This window comes from Narcine bancroftii, chromosome 2, assembly GCF_036971445.1.
Source record: "Narcine bancroftii isolate sNarBan1 chromosome 2, sNarBan1.hap1, whole genome shotgun sequence".
Taxonomy (NCBI): Eukaryota; Metazoa; Chordata; class Chondrichthyes; order Torpediniformes; family Narcinidae; genus Narcine; species Narcine bancroftii.
Window position 1 is genome coordinate 324468914 of NC_091470.1, and position 12965 is coordinate 324481878.

The 12965-nt window shown below is 44.0% G+C and overlaps 1 protein-coding gene across 10 annotated transcripts in view; it reads left to right on the forward strand.

Moving 5' to 3' along the window:
- Positions 1-12965, forward strand: part of gra (granulito) — a 97516-nt gene that overhangs the window by 27625 nt on the left and 56926 nt on the right. For all 10 annotated transcript variants that reach the window (XM_069921950.1, XM_069921951.1, XM_069921959.1 and 7 more), the window contains one exon: positions 1017-1090. In XM_069921950.1, coding sequence (XP_069778051.1) covers positions 1017-1090 — 74 coding nt within the window. The remainder of the gene's footprint in view (positions 1-1016; positions 1091-12965) is intronic.

The following is a 12965-nucleotide window of genomic DNA, read 5'->3' on the forward strand; positions in this document are numbered from 1 at the left end:
GGTGATAAAAGCATGTCTTACCAACAATGTCCACAACTCATAAATAAATAAGACAGTAATTTGTAGTGGAGCAATAAGCTGTAGCTGTAGGTAGTATGATTTTTTTGTGTTTAATAGTGGTTGTCTTAACTCCAATAGTTGTCATTTTTGTGGTGTCGTGGGACCAATTGCTGATGGCTTTCCTGTTATTAGAAAAGCATGGTCTGGCTCTTAATAACTGCTTGAACAACCCTAGTTTGGCCTCTGCAAGTAATTTAAAAAAGTCTGAAAATACAAAATCAAATACATCCATTCAATTATTCATTGGATTATGATCAATGATTCCATCCAATAATCAGACTTGGATTGTTTTCTCTGGAATGCTGGAAGCCAAGGAATGACCTGGTAGAAGTGTATAAAATTATAACATGCATAGGTAGCATAAATAGTCTATTTTGTCCTAGGTGGAAATATCAAAATACCATAGGGCATAGGTTTACAGTGAGAGGGGAGAAGTTTAAATGAGATTTTAAATTATTTTTAATTTTATATTTAGATATACAGTAATAGGTCCTTTTGGCCAATGCCACCCATTGACCTACAACTCCAGGTACATTTTGAAGGATCAGAGGAAACTGGAGCACACAGTGGAAATCCACACAGACTCAGGGAGAACATACAAACTCTTGTGAATCAAACCCCATTCCTGTTTGCTGCCATTAGAACAGCATTGATCTAACCACTACACTAACTGTGCTGCCAAAGCAGGTTTTTCCACAGAGTCTGGAAAGCACAACCAGGGGAGTTGGTAGAAGAACCATTTAGACAGCAACATGAACTCATTGAGGGATGCAGGCCATGTGCAGGATTAGCTTAAATTGTCATTATGGACAGAGCAGAAAATATGAGTTGACTGACCTATTCCTGTGATGTTCTATTTTATTTGCAACTGGTATTTTGTATGGAAGTAAGAAAATGTTTAATTTTCTGTCTTTTTAAAAAATAAATAATTTAATATTTAATTACCTTTCCATCAGATTCTACAATATGTGTTGATTGCCTTCCACCACTTTTGCATCAAAATGAAGTTTCATGGAATGAAGAGAACTGGGTATGATTAATTCCATACTAATATATACTGTAACTAGATGTTTCATCTGAAGGATTGGAATTTGAGGTACTTTTTGGTAACTGGGAAAAACCATTTATTATTGGTAGCATATTTTATTTATATATTAATACACGGAATGTCCGAGTGTTTCAAACTTAATTAAGACAACTACACAGCGAGCTAAAAGCAAATTTTAACCTTTATGATGGAAGATTTGGTCAGAGTTTATTCTTAAACTTGAAAGACAAATTTTGAATATTTCTATCTGTGACATTTGTTCATATTTACCTCTTAAGATGGAAAACTTAAGATTTTTACTTTTTTTCATGAATTAATTGCAATTTATTTTATTTTTTTAAATATCCTTTTTTCTTGAATTCCTTATAAATGTCTCTAATAGTCAGGAATGTTTGGAAAGGATGAAAACTCCTTCTGGCAGCATGAGCTTTCAAAAGCCATCAACTCCTACAAAAGCCATTGATGGGGCCTCATAAACTGGCAATATTTGGTCAGCGTCATGATGTCCTTGATGGAGTAGGGGAGATTATGGGCCTTGATAAAGTGAGGAAAAAAAAAACAGGTGATTCCTCGGTGGCAGAGGTTGTTTGCAGTGCATCCGAGGGCTTGTTGAGCTTTCTGGGCCTGTACAGTATGTCATAATATTAGGTGAAAAAGTTCAATTTTTTACCTCAGAATTTTACCATTTTTGATTTTATCCCACTGCTGATTGCTAAACATGAAAGCAGGGTAAAATGGAGGCATAATGTCTCTGTGCCGTACCACTTCAACGATAGCCTGGGCCTCTTTCTCACTAGAGGAGTGCCAGATCTTGGCGCCCTGAAAGGTACACAAAAATAACACTATGGGCCTGCCTGCTTGGTTAAATATGGCAGCCAGGGCAAAGTCTGACGCATCGCTCTCCACCTGGAACGGGGTGGATTTGACTACTGCGTGCATTGTTGCCTTTGCAATGTTGGCTTTGATCCGGTTGAATGCCTCGCTGGCTTCTACCGATAGGGAAAATGGTGGCCCTGATGAGGGTTGGGCCTTTTCCACATAGCTGGGGGCTCACTGAGAATAAGAAGAGAAAAAACCCCAGTCACACTTTCAGAACCTTGAGGCAGTGGGGGAGTGGAAGTTCTAACAGGGGGTGCATGCGATCGGGTTGGGGCTGATGACTGCATTTTCCATGTGTGCTGAAAACACACTTCCCTGTGTTATGCGGTGTGCAGAAATTTCTGGAGGTTCCTATCATGGTCCTGCTGATCATGGCCACAGATGGTGACGTTGTTGAGGTATGGTAAAGTGGCCTGTAGCCCTTGTTCGTCCATCATGTGATCCATCTCTGCCTGAAAGACTGACACTCCATTCATAACTCCAAAGGGGACTCTCAGGAAATGGAATATTGGTGGTCTTTGGGATGAATGGGGAGCTGGTGGTTTGAAGACTTAAGACCTTAAGATTATGCAATGTGGTTCACCATGCTATCAGGGGGTATACATCCAGCTGGGTGAACTTATTGATGCTCTGGGAGTAATCTTCACCACTAAGGGGCTCGTACTATCACCCCCTCAGCGAGGAGGTGTCTCACCTCTGACTTAATGAATGACTTGTCCCCGGTGCCATGTCACTGATTTTAGTGGTGATGGGCTTACAGTCCGGGGTGAGATTGGCAAACAGGGGCGAGGAGGAGCCTCAGTGTTTAGTCGTCAATGTGGTGGTGGGGTGGTTAGTTTAAAAACTGCTCATTGCAGACTGTGAGAGGGGGTTTGGCCCATCGTACTCCATGGAGATGCTCTTCAAGTTGCTCTGGAAGTCTAATCCCAGTAGGATGGGTGCACAGAGCTGTGGCAGTACAATATTCCATGCCCTGGACAGTTAATGTTACTGTACAATTGCCACAAACCTTTGCTGAGTAGGAGTTGGATACAAAGGAGACACGTGACTCAAGGGAGTAGAGTTGTGCAGCGTTTGGGTGAATGAAGCTTTCAGTATTTCCACTGTCAAATAGGCAAGTGATGGGGTGGCTGTTTACCTGAATGTCTGCCATGGCCTTGAAGAGTTAATGGGGTCTGTCCTGATCCAGGGTTATCGATGCCAGCAGCAACTCATCATCTGAGGAGTCTGTTGGCTGCCAGGTCTGTTAAGATGGCACCTGAGTTAGCAGCTCCCCATGGTGGACACTTGGTCCAGTCATTGTTTGCCTGAAGAGAAAAGGGAGAAGGGAAAGTGACGTCATTGCGGTTGACATTCTCGGGTGATTGTGTGCAGCCATTCCAGGTCACCAGAAGTGACGGCATTAAGTATGGCTACCCCTGCTCTCATATGGTGCTGCTGGACTTCTGGGTTTGTTTGGACTTGCAGACCATTGCAAAGTGTCCTTTCTTCACACAATTGGAGCAGATGGCGTCCCTGGCAGGGCACTGTTTTCTCCGGTGCTTAGCCTGCCTGCAGAAATAGCACATTGGGTGATTGCTAACATCAGCAATGGTCAGCTCAGAATGGGAGGGGGCCTGTGATACCACCTCCCAAGATGGTGGCCCTCCATTCCCCACGAGGCAGCCACATGTTTACTGGAGAATGATTCAGCATTGTGGATGGCTACCTCTAGAGCGTTCGCCAATTCAATGATTTGAGGTAGGCTCAGTTGTCTCTGTTCGAGTAGCCTCTGCCTCACGTAGCCAGTACGTCTGATCAGCAGTTGTGTGTACTGTTCTGCACTCACTGCCTGGCAGTTGTAGTCCCTTGCAAACTCCTGCAGGGCCCGACAAAGTAATTGAAGGTACCCTCTCACTGTCTGCATGAGTGGAGTACATGCCGTGCATAGACCTCATTCACCTGGACTTTGTACTGGTCCTTCAGGGTGTCCATTGCGGCTCCATATGTCTGGCAGTCTCAGACCATCTGATAGACTCAGTACCCGATGTATGAGAATAGTAGGTGGAGCTTGTCCTCGTCATCCTGAATAGCTTCTGCGGAGGCAGTGAGGAACTTTTTGAAACAGTGGCACCAGAGCATGAACTTGTCAGCTCCCTCTTGTTCTCTTGGATCAATTTCTGAGTAAAATTAAACTTCATGTACTTGTTTATGTTCCAAAAAAATCTTGCACCATCAATTACACAAAGACTGGAGTGATCAAAACTGAAGGCTCTTATTTGCAAGAGATGGACAGCATCCCTGTGTTGTTCACTCACACTGACCTGGACTCAAAATGGGGGCAGGCTTGTGGAATGACAGCCTTTATGGGGAAGAAAGGGGAGGAGTCACAAGTTGGCCAGTGAGAACAGGATCAACTAGGATAAGTCAAGTAATTTACATGTAACGAATATGTACAATAGTGATTTCACCACAACATCAGAACATAGGTAAAAGGATTATCTATCCAGATCATTGCAAGACGTGTTTTTGTGCCACATTTTATTTGAGATAAGAATGGATGCATTATATTAGAGTTTACTTCCAGAATAAGAGATTTTTGTGCCAGGCATACCTATATCCTTCTTGCCGTGAACAGAGATGTGCAGGTGCAGATCTGCAGATGTGTTTTTTAAAAAATAAAAATGATCCGACGACCCACAGCAACATTCTGTGGACTGCAGATCCCTGTTAAAATACTCATATTCCCAGCTGCTTTTGTTACAGTCCACTGCATGCAGATTTTTCATGATGGAAAAGCTACTGAACATAGTTAATGATCAAATCTCCTGGGTAATGGTTGAGACAGGAACGTCTGGCTGGAAGGCAGAGGCCTCAAGGAGACAGGCCACCATGAAGGTGTGAAGGTCAGGATCCAATTAAGACCTCATCTCCCATCCATATTACTGGAGAATAAAATTGTCATCCTGAGGGAAAGGCTGATTTATCAGAGGCAGGTAAGACAAATCTCAGATGTTTGCTGCACCATTTTGCTGGTTAATTACACATAGCAGGGAAGCAATGCTCTTGGCGGAGAAAAACATCAAAGACAATTACTTTGATTTTAAGTTTGGGAAGACAAAGACTGAATTATGCTTTTTAGCATGAAGATGTTAAAAGGTTCAGGAAACCTTCAAAGCCTGTTGTGATGTCATACCATGTGACATGAGAGATTTGCAAGAAATATATTATCGAAATTAGAGACAAAATGGGTTCAGTTGAAGAGAAGGCCGTCCTGTATTGACAGGATTGAAAATAGCAGCTACCAATTCCTTGAAAAGAATAAAGGCTGCCTGAACTCTTTAATAAAAGGAGGAACTCCAAAAGTGGTATTTTCAAAGAAATAGCTCCTCCAACTGCCTCTAAGGAAGTAGAGCAGCCTCATGTGTCCATGAATAAAGGTCACTCTTGATTAAGGAATAAATCATTGTGGAGAACAGACTCCATAACTAAGGCAAGATAAGAGGGAATTGGCAAAATCACTTGTATGAAGAGACTTTATCTTGCAAATGGTTCTACAAAAGAAAGTTTCGGTGCGGACTAGAAGGGCCTAATGGCCTGTTTCCGTGCTGTAATTGTTATGTTATGTTATGTTATGTTAAAAGAGAACAGATTGGACACTGCTATCTGACCAGATGATTTCATCATTCATAGACTGGATTGGAACTTGAATTCTAGAAAAGGGAGGGGAGCATTGTGTGCCTTTTTGTTAATCATGGGTGGTGTATGTACCTTGGGGTTATATCAACCTCCTGCTCTCCTGCTTTAGAGCAAATCTCAATTAAATGCAGACCCTTCTATGTATCCTGAAAGTTCTCATCAGTGATTCTCACCAGAGTTGATATTCCTCCTGATGCTGATTGCAAACAGGCACTTGTGGGGCTGCATGATATGGTCACTATAAAAGAGACAGCCCAGCCTGAGGCCCTACAAATTTTAGTCAGTGACCTTAATCAGGTCTGTGTTAAGAAAACCAATGCCCAACTACCATCAGCATGTAACCTGCTGTACCAGAGGTCCCATTACACTCAATCACTGCTACACCAAGATAAGGAAGACCTACCTTCCCGAGACCGCACTTTGACAGGTCAGATCACCTGGCTGTGCTCCTGCCTTTATACAGAGCATTAAAAAGAGAGGCTCCAGACTTCCTCAAGTTAACAGATTGGGTGATGTTTATATTGATTTTACCAGAGCTGTCACAGACTATATCAAAACAGCAATGGATGAGTGTATCCCCAACAAATCATTCAGGGTTTTCCCCAATCAGAAACCCTGGATGAACAATGAAATCAAGAGCCTGCTGAAAGCCAGATCACAGACATTTAAGTCCGGAGATCCAGATCAATATAGAAGGAGAAAGTATAACCTGCACAAAGCTATCTACAGGATGAAGTGGAGATTCTGGAAGAAAATGGAAACAACAAGGGACACCCGATAGCTGTGGCAGGGCCTACAAGCGATAACCTGCTACAAAAACAAATCTGGTGAAGGTAATAGATGGCAAAGCTTTACTCCCAGAGGAACTTGATGCTTTCTACTCCTGATTTGACAACAGTAACAGCAAAGAACCACTGCTCCACAACTTCACGTCCCTGATTATTCCATCCTGTCTGTATCTGAGGATGACATGTATGCTGTCTTCAGGAGTGTGAATTTGAGGAAGGCATCTGCCCTGATAGACTACCTGGCCTGAGTATTAAAAAATCTGTTTTGACCAATTTACAATTTTTTTTCCACAGATATCTTTAATATCTCACTCCAGCAAGGTGTGGTACCTGCCTGTTTCAAACAAGCGACAATCATACTGGTACCCAAGAAGAGTGTAGTAACCTACCTTAATGACTATCGGCCTGTAGCATTTACATCAACAGTGATGAAGAGGATTGAAAGACTGGTGTTGAAGCATATCAGCTCCTGTCTGTGCGGTGATATGGATACATTCCAGTTGGCCTATCGTAGCAACAGGTCTACAGTGGATGCCATCACACTGGTTCTACACAAAGCCCTGGAACACCTGGACAGTAAAGATGCATTCATCAGGATAGTCTTTATCGACTACAGTTCAGCATTTAACAGCATCATCCCCTCAAAACTGATCAGCAAGACCTGGGACTCACCACTCTAAATTGTGTAATTAAATCCTTGATTTTTTCACCTCCAGACCACAATGTGAGATTTGCCAAGAACATGCCCACAATCTCCATCAGTACCAGAGACCACAGGGCTGTGTGCTTAGCCCCCTTTATAGCCCACTTTATATCTACGACTGTGTGGCTCAGAACAACAATAACATGATCTTCAAATTTGGTGACAATACCACTTTAGCGGGTTGTATAAAGAAACATGATGAGTCAGCATATAAGAGGGAAATTGAAAACTTGGCTGAATGGTGCTCCAACAACAACCTTGCACAGAATGTCACCGAAACTAAGGAGCTGACTTCAGGAAGGGAAAGCGAGAGGTATACAATTCAGTGATCATTGGGAAATCCGAGGTGGAAAAGGATGAGCAAACATTAAGAGGTTGGGAGTTACTATCTCAATGGATCTTCCCTGGACCAAACATTGTGAAGAAAGCACATCAGCGCCTCTACTTTCTTCGGAGTTTGTGGAGGATTGGTATGTCACCAGAAATACTGGCAAATTTCTACAGATATGTGGTGGAATGTATGCTGACCGGCTGCATTATGTTCTGGTATGGAGACACGAATACCCCTGAGTGTAAAACTCTACAAAAGATAGTGGACACAGACCAGGATATCACAGCAAAATCCTCCCCACTATCGAGAACCTCTACAGTGAATGCTGCCATCGAAGAACCGCAGCAATCATCAAGAATCTGCACTATCCAGCACACACACTGTTCTCGCTGCTGCCATCAGGAAAAAAAAGTATAGGTGCCACAAGATTTGCACCACCAGGTTCAGGAACAGCTCTACTCCTCCACAATCAGACTCCTTAACAACAAACTCAATCAGGGACTCATTTAAGGAATCTTACTTGTTCACTTTATTGATTTTTAAAAACAATTCTCTCTGTATTGCATAGATGGTTTGTTTACATTCATTATTTCTTTACAGTTCTTTATTTGTGTATATGTATACACTATGTACAGTTTTTATTAACACTACCAATAAGTGGTAATTGTGCCTTGCCCAGAGAAAAAGAATCTTAGTTGGTGTGATGTATGTACGTTCTCTGATGATAAATCTGAAATCAGGAAAGAACCATAGAACTATAGAACACTACGTAACATGACTGATTGCACTCAGAAGCAAGTGAGGAGTATAACCACGCTTTTAATAGCTTATAATCAATGGCCGGTAGACACAATAGTCCTCAAATGAATGTGAGGTAAGGCGAGAAAACCAGGGTTTATATTGGGGTGGTGAGGATGGAGCCAAGGGAGGAGCTATCCATATGAACAATAAATAGACAGTGAATTCCAGTTCATTGCCATTACCCCTTCCTTCAGAACTGTACCTAAGGGTGAAAAACAGAGACCATTCATTCAAATAAAAACTAATACTTTATAAATATTTACAAGCTAAGTCTGTCAGGGAGGTCTGGTAATTCTGGTTGAGCACCTCAGTACTGGAGGACTTTGGGCTTCCTGAACTTCCTGGAACCGCTGTGGTACAGGGTCAGTGGGTCTCGAGGGCTCCGGCTCAGGTCATGGGGTGGATTGGGCCACTTCCCGAGCAGTGTCCTTCCACGCTCACTTGACGCATTGGAACCTCAGTTCCAGCAAGTGCCAGGTCTCTGATAGAGACGGTGTCCTCTTTGCCATCAGGGTATGCCATGTAGGCATATGTGGGGTTGGTGTGCAGCAGGTACACCCTCTCGATCAGGGGTCTCCTTACATGCTTTCTCAGCAGGACTGGCACTGATGCCATTAGCCAAGCTGGGAGTGTAGTCCCAGATGTGGATTTCCTCTGGATCGTAAACATAAGCACGTGAGGAATTGCATTGGTTGCTGTGCAGAGGAACGACCTTATGGAATGATGTGCCATGGGTAGCACTTCTTGCCAACGTGAGTCTGGAAAGTCTTTGGACCGGAGAGCCAATTTCATGGCCTTCCATACAATGGTGTTCTCTTTTTCATCTTGTTCGTTCCCCTGGGGATTGTAGCTAGTCGTCCTGCTTGAGACAATGCCCCTTACGAGCAGGTAGTGACATAGCTCTTCGCTCATGATGAGCCTGGTTGCTATGGATATATATAGTTGGGATACCTGAACAGGATGAAAATAGAGTGAAGGCCTTGATAACCGTGGTGGTGGTCATGTCTGGGCAGGGGATGGCGAACGGAAAACATGAATACGCATTGATGATGTTGAGAAAGTACACGTTTCCATTGATGGAAGGGAGGGAACCCTTGAAATTGACATTGAGTCATTCAAAGGGGCCTTTATCAGTTGTGCTTTGTCAGGGTGATAGAAGTGCGGTTTGCACTCCGCACAGACTTGGCAGGTCCTTGACAAAATGAGCCATATGAGTGATGCCTTGGTGGCAAAGCTCATCGTGCAGTGACCTCAATTGGCCAGTGTGTGCAGAGGCACGGCTTCCTCTTGACAGGACATCTGAAGGTTCATTGAGAGTATCTGACCTGTATGCTATGTCATAATTATAAGTGGAGAGTTTGATCCTCCACCTAATGATATTATTTTTTATTTTCCCCCTTTATGCATTATTAAATATAAATACCACCAATCGCTGGTTGGTAATGCCTCCAGTGCCTGATGGACTCTACAGTGGCTTGAGCCTCTTACTCCACAGATGGATTCTAAAGCTTGTGGCCTTGTAAGGTGCAGGAGAAAAAGGCAACTGGCCTGCCTGCCTGGTTAAGAGTAGTGGTCAGAGCTACATCTGAGGCATTGCTTTCCACCTGGAAGGGTGCATTCTCATCCATCGCACGCAAGGTGGCCTTTGCAATGTAGTTCCGAACGTTGTCGAAAAGTGCCTGGGCTTCAGACGACAACGGGAAAGAGGTGAACTTTAAGAGGGGGGAACCTCATCTGTGTGGTGAGGGATCCACTGGGCATAGTAGGAGAAGAAGCCTTAAAATTTTCATGGTCTTTGGGATCGGGAGGTCTAACAGGGGGCTCATTTGATCAGGGTCAGGGCCAATGATGCCATTCTTCACCGCATAGCCCAGGATCACTAGACGCTTTGTCCAGAACACACACTTACTGGAGTTGTTCGTGTGGTTCAGGGCCTTGGCTGTGTGGAGAAAGCTCTGGAGGTTGTCATTATTGTCTTCCAGAGAGTGTCTACAAATGGTGACATTGTCGAGATAAGGGAAGGTGGCCTTCAACTTGTACTCGTTGACCATTTTAACAATCTGTCTCTGGAATACCCCATTAGTGATGCCGAAAAGGACCCTCCAGAACTGTAGAGCCATCCGCCTGCCTCAAATACTGTGTAGGGGTGGTGCTCAGAATGGGTCGGTAACTGATGGTATGCAGCTTTCAGGTCGATGGTTAAATAGACTGAATACTGTGCAATTTTGTTTTCCATGTATGAAATTTGAGGGAGGTGGTATGTGCCCAGGAATATGAAATTATTAATTGACTATAATTAATCACTAGTCTGAACTTTTCTTCCCCTTTCATGACTACCACCTGGGCGCTCCAGTTGATAGGCTCAATGATGTTTTCTTTGAGCAGCCGCTGTGTCTTGGCTTGAATAAATTCCCGATTCCCCACACTGTATCACCTGCTCTTTGTAGCTATTAATTTGCAATCGGGAGTCAGGTTCGGAAACAGTTGAGGAGGGGGGGACCAATATTTAGGGTGGAGAGACCACATGTGGCGTCTTGCTTTTTGGACCTTCCGTTGATTGGAGGAAGTGGGCCAGAGTACTCCATGGTCATGCTTTTAAGGTGACAGAGGAAGTCTAGGCCCAGCAACACAGGAGCACACAAATCATTCAGTATATACTATCGGAACTTACAAAATTTACCCCCCTTTTACAGTTAGTTGTACTACACAATACCTCTGGATCATCACAGATTGCGAGTGCAAAGCTAGGAAAATATGATAGTCTGTCAGGTGCACTCTTAAGTTGTACACAGAACTGTCGCAGAGTTTATAAGGCTCAGTGGAGCCAGTGTCTACCAAGCAATCAGTCAAATGTCCGTTTACCCTAGATTCCATCATTGAGTTATTCAGTTGGTGAGGTATTGCCTGATCCAGGATGTCACTCCCCATGCTGATGTCAACTCTCTCCTCTTGGCCCGTGGGCAGACAAAATGTTATGAACCATGAGGTTTGGTAAGATGACCTCCCTCCATTTTGATCTGATAAAGGACTAGGTGGCATTGAACTTGAGGCACGGCAATATAGCCATCGTGGCTTCCCACGAAGCTTCACTTCCAGTGAGGGTTCTGCCATGAGGCGCAGCAAGACGCTGGTGGCGAGCAACGTGGAGAGGCTGAGGCCAGAACTTCGGGACTCAGGACAAGGTTGAGCAATGATTTGGGGGTTGCACATGCAGTTGCCCTCTTTGGGTTCCCTTTAGCCTGGCAGATCTTCTCCCAGTGCCCTCGGTTACCGCATCCTGTGTGCATGGAATCCTTTGCGGGGCAACGGGCACGGGGTTTGTGGTGCCTGTCCACAGAAGTAGCATCACATAGCTGCAGCAGTCGGCGCTGGAGCTGCAGGGTTCATTAGTACTCCAATGACCTGATCCTTTGAAAAGGCACCACTTTTACCTGTGAGTTTGTCAGCTCCCAGTTGGGCCTGCTCAAGTGCTTTCGCCAGCGCCAGGGTGCTGGCGAAGTCTTTCTTCCACAACTTTAGCATCGCTGCCTCATATACCTCAACCTCACTCTTGCCATGAGGATATCCCAGATTTGTTCCTCCTCTCTCACCTGGGCCATGGCCACTTCATAGTGGCATTTTCTGGTTAGGCCCCACAGTTCAAGAACATAGTCTTCCAGAAACTCACCTGGACACTGCTGACTTTGAGAGAGTTGGTGTCATTCTGGGGCCGACTTGAGAGAGAGATGATGATCTCTGGAGACTATCCGAGTTGAAGACGTCTTGTGTGGCCATCAGGTAGGACGGGAAGCATTCCAGCCAGAAGGCAACTTCCTCAGGGGACAGAGGGTCGACTTGGAACATGCATAGCTTCAACAGGGCTTCCTGTTTCAAATTTAAGGTATTAAAATTGTAAAGCGACTGATTGCACTCAGAGCAGTACAAACATGCTTTTAATAGTTTACAATCAATGGCTAGTAGATATAATAGTCCTCAGGTGAATCTGAGGTAAGGCGAGAAAACCAGGGTTTATATTGGGGTAGGTGAGGGTGGAGTCAAGGGAGGAGCCAGCCATAGTTAATTCCAGTTCACTGCAAACTACAGCACAGGAAACAGGCCATTCTAGTCTGTGCCAACTATTGTTCAGCTAGTCCCCATAACCTGCTCCCATTTCAGAGCCCTTAAGATCTCTCCCATCCACATATCTATCCGATTTATTCTTAAAACTCAAGATCAAGTCTGCACCCACGACATCAGATGGCAGCTCATTCCATACTCCCACCACTCTGAGTGAAGAAATTCCCACTATGTTCCCCCTAAACCTTTCCCCTTTCACCCTAAAGCCACATCCTTTCATATTTATCTCTCCTAATCTCAGTGGAAAGAGTCTACTTGCATACTCTGTCTGTACCCCTCATAATTTTGTAAACCTTTATCAAATCTCCCCTTGTTCTTTGTCCAAAAAAAAATGTCATAACCTGTTTAATCTTTCTCTGTAACTCAACTCCTGAAGACCCAGCCACATCCTAATAAATCTTCACTGCACTCTTTCAATCTTATTGATTTCCTTCCTGTAGCTAAGCAACCAGAGCTGCACACAATATTCCAAATTTGGCCTCACCAATGTCTTGTATAACTTCAACAGAACATCCCAGCTCTTATACTCAATACTTTGATTTATAAAGGCCAAGATTCCAA